Genomic DNA, 5978 nt, shown 5'->3' with positions numbered 1-5978 from the left:
AGTATTACCTTTAGGAATCATTTTTCTCTAATTTCCTTTGGTAAATTTCACTAATGAATACAGATCTTTCTAATCCTCCACATCTCAATCCAGTTGTGTTGTTCTTCATATTTCTCGTTATTTCATCAACATTATGGGCAGATTTAGGTTGTCCGGCACCATATGATACGAGTATGGTTCCCCCTATCAATAAAAGTAGTAAGAGAATTTTACAGTCTACGACGTAATAACATGGCTTTTTTTATTACTTAGGTAGGATTAGATTATACCGCCGCAACATCCCTCAGTTGACACTTCATCCATGGACTCATGCCACAAGCGCAACACCGGGCCTTGGGGGCCTCAAACACTCGAGTATGGTACTGCACTCTGCCCCAGAACGGTGTCACTGTGGAGCGTACCGAATTTGTGGGCAGTAAAGGGCGTCCAGTGTATTGCGCCAAGTGTCTCAAGCGGATAGTAATATCGAACAGAGAAAAGAAGGAGAGAAAGTGGAAAAAGTGGGTATAATTTCTATTATACAAGAGAAATGGCAATAGAAACAATCGCCACAAAGTTGAACAAAGAAATGGGGCATCGTACGCAGTACTCACTGACACCGCCCCTACGAGTAGCAAGCTCGTAGACTATCCCATCCTAAATAACTCTTACTAATAAAAAATAACATGACGGCCAATTGCCGTAGAGGCTATAAGAAACCGCCCTAAAATATTTTACCTCCTTCCCAGATAACACCTCACCCAAATAATACAAGAAAAGGCCAAGGAAAAGGAAAAGAAATGAAAAAAACAGCCCAAAGCACCGTAGAGTTGACTCCTAACAATTCACACGACAAACCAGCACAATTAGGAAAACTTTAGTAGAGTTCAATATAATCTAATCCTCTTCCATAAGGGAGTCTTCCGTATCTCGCCATTCTCGTGCCTGAATAGAAAGCCGCTTGACACCGGCGACTCTCTGAGCGTAAATCGACTCGCAGGCAGTTCTGTCATCGGGATTTTTTTAGCCATTACCAATTCTTTGATGGGAGTTGGCATGAATTACCTAAAAGTGACAGACCTCTGGGATGCAATGACACCAATGGCTTGGAGAACGGCTTTTCGGGAGTCTCTGGCAAAAACCGCCGGATGGCTGATCCATTCAAGTGCCGACTCTAGCTCTGCATCTAAGGCTGACACGGTCGCAGCATCAATTACTGAGGCAGGCGTAAAGTTTGTCTCAAGTGGTGGGGTCGCTGTCGGCGTATGTCCACTCGAGCCCCCTTCAGGGACTTCAGGCAGAGGGATGGACGGTGAGGGCGAGGGAAGAGGCGGCAAACCTCCTTTCCCAAGCCCCTTAAGGATTGTTCGGGTCTCGGTAAGTAAGGTATGCGCACGATCGTGTTGACCCCGAGATATAAGCGTCAAAGCACGACTCAACATATCTGAGGTTAATAGTTCCATACGTCGTTGTACCACCATCGGATGAGGGGGGATCGGTGGCGATCCTGGCCTGCTGCCCTTCCGAGGACTGGCTGGAAGCATCGTGATAGCGAGCAAATGTGGCCGAGACAGCTGCGAAAGTGTTCCATCCCGCTGAATATCGCCGTATGTCAAATCCGCTTGGATGAGCGGCACCTCCTCGATACTGATAGTCCTTGATTCATCCTGGTCGGCTGAGCCCCCTAATGCCTCTAATCCAGACACGATTGATTCCCATGCATCTTGAGGAGCCATTTCGCCCTGCGAACTATCCGGGGAGATAACCAATTGAACCAAAACATCTAAACCCATCAATCAGCCTTGACTTCCCTCCTTGTCAAAGCACGAAAAAACAAACCTTTCTTGTCACCAAAGTGAAGATCTCCAAGAGCAGCTTCTGCTTCCCTCCCAGATGATCTCTTCGACACATGTAAGGCTCCACTGATCTTGACAAACCTCGCGGGAGATCCTTCTGGGAGTTTTAGTCTGAGTTTGGCGTTCTGGTGCGAAAGCGTTTGGAGAGCGCCGATGCATCCTGCCACACATTCGCGCAACATCATCCAATCCTTGACGTAAGTGAATTGGCCCTTGGTCCGAGTTGAAAGTTCGATCATGGTATCCGGTTTATGTGTGAGTCCAAGGCCGAATGAGTGAATTGTGATTCTATGAGAGTATTAGTATAACTAGTATCGAACACCTGAAATTTAGATTACCCACTTTGCCGCTTCTGCCCTGGATACCACGAAATCCACATTTTCAGTATCAGATGTTGAGGAATCACTAATCAAAAGAATAGATGCAATAGGGTTGCTCGATTTCCTCTGCATTAGCAAGTCCATTGCGACATTGGCTCCGTCAACCACATCAGTGCGCAAACTCTTCTGGCCTACAGGCCGAATAGAGTTGACAACTTTGGCCCAACCGCTCCAGCTCTTTACCGATAGTGGAGTCAAGGCAACTCCTCCACTACTCGACCCAAATGTCACCAGCCCCATCCGATCCCGTTCTCCAAGATTGTGAATAAGAAATTTGAGTGAGTCGCGGATCAGATTGATTTTGAGACCTTGCATGGATGATGAGACCGGGATAACGACAACAATATCGAGAGGAATGTGAACAGCTGGGGATATCTGTGGCTTTGCTCCTCTGATAGACGCAGTATACTCAGTAGGTGCCGTGACGACAGACCTCCCTCCACCATGTGTCCCACTATAGGCCGAGTTGACAGAGGATACTCGCCTGGTTGTTTTCGTAGCGCGAAAGTCGTCATCTTCATCAGAATTAGAACCCCGCTTGTCTTCATACCGAGGGCTTCTCATTGTCGATGCAAGCTCCACAGCATTCAAATCCAGCAAGGCACGATGCCATTGATCCATCTGAGCACTGGTGGGAAACAATAGATGAAATTGGGGCAGCTCGGCAACAGAAAGACTCAAGGTGAGAATGTGCATATTTTCATCTGGATACAATTGATTAGACTTAGGTAGGTGGAGTGGGGGAAACAAGACTTACCTGGTGAACTCGAATCGCTAACTTTCTTCAAATGTTTCTTTATGAGAATAGACCCTTTCAACGTGCACTTAACACTTCGCTTTTTGTTAACGCCATTAGTCCATTGGGAGGCAGACGCAGAGCTCTTCTTGTCCTTGACACAGATAAGCATCTCTGAGAAGAGGTAGCACTCTAACTCTTGCCATGCTTGACAGTCCTTGCCAACTTTGATGGTTCCGTGAAGACGGAGTTTGCCGAACCTATCCCCATTAGCCACTAATACGATGAACCTGCACAAAATACAAAACCTTACCTTCCAAAATCAAGGCCATGCCAATTTTCAACCCTCAAACGAAGATCGTCCGTGATGGCAGCTAATACTTCATTTTCCTGTTCCTTCTCCACATCACGTTCCCTCTGCCTTGTTCCCGCCCCCTCCCGCTCAAAGGAATACTGGCTCCGATTCGTCGGGCTCGAAGGATGATATGATTGCTCATATGTTGTTGGGAGAGCCGGCACAGGGGGTATCGAGTCTTCCGGATATAGAGGTTGCATTTTCCTATCAGGAATCTCCACGGTTACCAGACATGTAAGGCTTTGCTGGGCCTTTGATCGTGTAATGGTTGGAAATTCACTTTTAACAGTAACGGTGGGGGGTGGTATGGGACTCGCCATCAAATTCCTCGAGTTGAGCTCGCTTTCCAGGCTTTGAACATCGTAGTCATGACGACGAATAGTGGTTGGGGCGAGTGCTGGGTCAGGAAATTCACCACCCGAAACGCCACTATTATTCCTCCAGTGTCCGTTCTCGTGTCGTGGGCCTGTGGAATCCCTCACATCGCCTCGGCTCTCCACCCGACTCTCTCTATTCAAACTAGACGTCCGGCTTCCCTGTCGACTTCGTGTCCTGGTACTATAACTCTCATACTGTGGCGAGGCCAATTCTCTCTCCCTCTCTTTTTCTCTATGCTGATCTCTATCCCTGTCTCGCGCCCTCTCTCGTTCCCGTTCCCGCTCCCGCTCGCGTTCACGGGCCCCCCGGTCTCTAGGCGCCCCCCCAGTTTCAGCAACAGATACAGATCTTACAATACTACTCAGTTTTTCTAAGCGGTGTTAGCATCTAAAGGCAACCCACATGGGGTGTTGGCAACATACCAATATCCAATACATTTCCACCACGACTCGAATCAAGCCCCAAAGGGGCATTGCACTCTGGGCAAAATTGGGTATCAACCTCTTTGATGTATTCGTAGAAGCAAGCCTCATGAGACACATGAGCACATGAGAACTGGAGCACACGCTCTCCGCGGAGAGTATGTTCTAAAGGTTCGTCGCAAACAGCACAACGATTGCCGATAAAAGTTCTATCGCGGCGGTTCCGCGAGCGGTCCATATCTAACATACCAGCCATCGAGCCGGTCCCGGGACGAGTAATCGCTTGCGATTCTGATGCGATAGAAGGTGCACGATTCGTAGACGCAACTGAAGGTGCAAATGAGCGTGCGTTAGAATTGGTAGAAAAGCGATCACCAAGGTGAGAATCACTAGCTAGGCGTCTTAATCCAAAACGTCGCTGACGAGTTGGAGGGTCGCCGAGAACTGAAGTTGTTGGACTTCCAGATACACAAGACTCTGCAGGAGAGCGGTGCTTACCGCGCCGACCAAGCAAGCCGAGACGGTACCACTGGGGATTGTCTTCCTTCGGATTTGATGAACGGAAGCTCGTCATGAGCAGGCGGGCTTCTCGTACGGATATGAAGAGCGTTTAACTGGGAAAAATAAACCTGTGTGGATGGTTTTTGGGGCAGCAAGGTGAAAAGTATTAAGGCTTCGGGGAAAGGGGGACAAAAAGGGAGGGGGTGATAGAAAGGGGGGGGGGTGGGTGGGGGTAGGAACGGCGCTGGTGGGGAGGAGATCGCAGCGATCTGACCGCTTGTCAGAATTTGGAAACCCTCAAATTTTGACGATGGGCAAGCGCGAACCAAGTGATGGAGAGCAGGTTCAAAGAAGGCCCAACTAGGAGTAGTGATGCAGGTGTGGGAAGGTCGCTCACACTTCTGGCTACTGCCGTGCTTCCACTACCGTCCAGAAGAACAAGAAAACCGGACGAAAAAAATATGGGACCGAACCCAAGGCGAGCAGCAAGGATGGCAATACTTTCTTGGACAGGGTTTAGATGCAGCTGCAGATTCCCTCTCCCTGGATGGAAAGCCCGGGCGGTAAAGGGAGGGTTTGGGAGGGAAAGAGGAGAGGAAGTATTACTCGTAGGAGGATGTGGGGGGTTTACAAGTACCAGTTTCCCAAAGATTATTTTTTTTCTTCTTTTCTTTTTTGTTTTGGGGTGGACCGTAGTAACCTTTTCGTCCCGAATGGGTAGTACCTGATGCACCCACCTGCTGGGATAAATGGGAGTTGGAGTGAGAAGGATGGATGGAGGGATCAGTGATGTTGGACAAAAAGAGCAAGCTGTGGGTAACGGTGTAAGTAAAGAAGGACTGACAGAGGGCAGGGGGCAGGCGAACAAGTACGAGTATAAACGATCTCTTGTATACCGGTACAGGGGAGAAGTGGGTAGGAGCATGAGAAGTGAGAGAGATGGTGTGCATATATGAATGAGTGAAGTAAGTTTTAAGGCACGTCCCAGAGGCTACCAGTATCTCGTCACGGATTTTGGGATGAGGATACAAGTAGCTTGTAAGGCGGTGAAGTCATTAAGGGCCATCAAATGGGAAGAATATGAGGGAACGGGAAAGAGCCCTTTGGGGGGGGGTGATGAAGGGAGCAAGTAAAGAGGCGGCAGGTGGTGGGACGGGGGGAAGGAGGACGTCAATTCGACTTTGCTTGCTAAATTTATTTTGTTTTTCCTTACTACAGTACAAGTACGGTAGATATATTATAATACTTTATTGTCTTTTTTTTCTTCTTCCTTTTTTCCATATCTTTTTTTTTTCTTTTTTCTTTTTCAACTCACTTCCCTTCCCTTCCCTTCCCTCCCCTTCCCCTTATTTCGCTTTGTTTGTTCCTGAT

General features: G+C 48.2%; 1 protein-coding gene; it reads right to left on the bottom strand.

Moving 5' to 3' along the window:
* Window positions 1-492: 492 nt before the first annotated feature.
* GSTUM_00002107001 (uncharacterized protein) lies at window positions 493-5335 on the bottom strand. XM_002836027.2 has 7 exons: window positions 4087-5335; window positions 3265-3878; window positions 2982-3211; window positions 2178-2919; window positions 1819-2123; window positions 1045-1762; window positions 493-985 (listed from the first exon to the last, which is right to left on the bottom strand). Exons 1-7 carry the CDS (start codon window positions 4360-4362, stop codon window positions 877-879), a joined length of 2994 nt encoding a protein of 997 aa, XP_002836073.1. The 5' UTR covers window positions 4363-5335; the 3' UTR covers window positions 493-876.
* Between the last annotated feature and the right edge of the window lie 643 nt (window positions 5336-5978).

This window comes from Tuber melanosporum (genome assembly GCF_000151645.1).
Source record: "Tuber melanosporum whole genome shotgun sequence assembly, scaffold_125, strain Mel28".
Taxonomy (NCBI): Eukaryota; Fungi; Ascomycota; class Pezizomycetes; order Pezizales; family Tuberaceae; genus Tuber; species Tuber melanosporum.
This window is presented reverse-complemented; position numbering and strand designations above follow the sequence as displayed.

What these genes read in the sequence shown, in the direction of transcription:
- GSTUM_00002107001 (XM_002836027.2), bottom strand. Translation starts at nt 4,362, where the DNA reads ATGGCTGGTATGTTAGATATGGACCGCTCGCGGAACCGCCGCGATAGA. An exon ending in TCACTTTGGTGACAAGAAAG is followed by an intron (nt 1,763 to 1,818) that starts GTTTGTTTTTTC and finishes TGATGGGTTTAG; the next exon opens with ATGTTTTGGTTCAATTGGTT. An exon ending in CAGAGGTCTGTCACTTTTAG is followed by an intron (nt 986 to 1,044) that starts GTAATTCATGCC and finishes TCCCGATGACAG; the next exon opens with AACTGCCTGCGAGTCGATTT.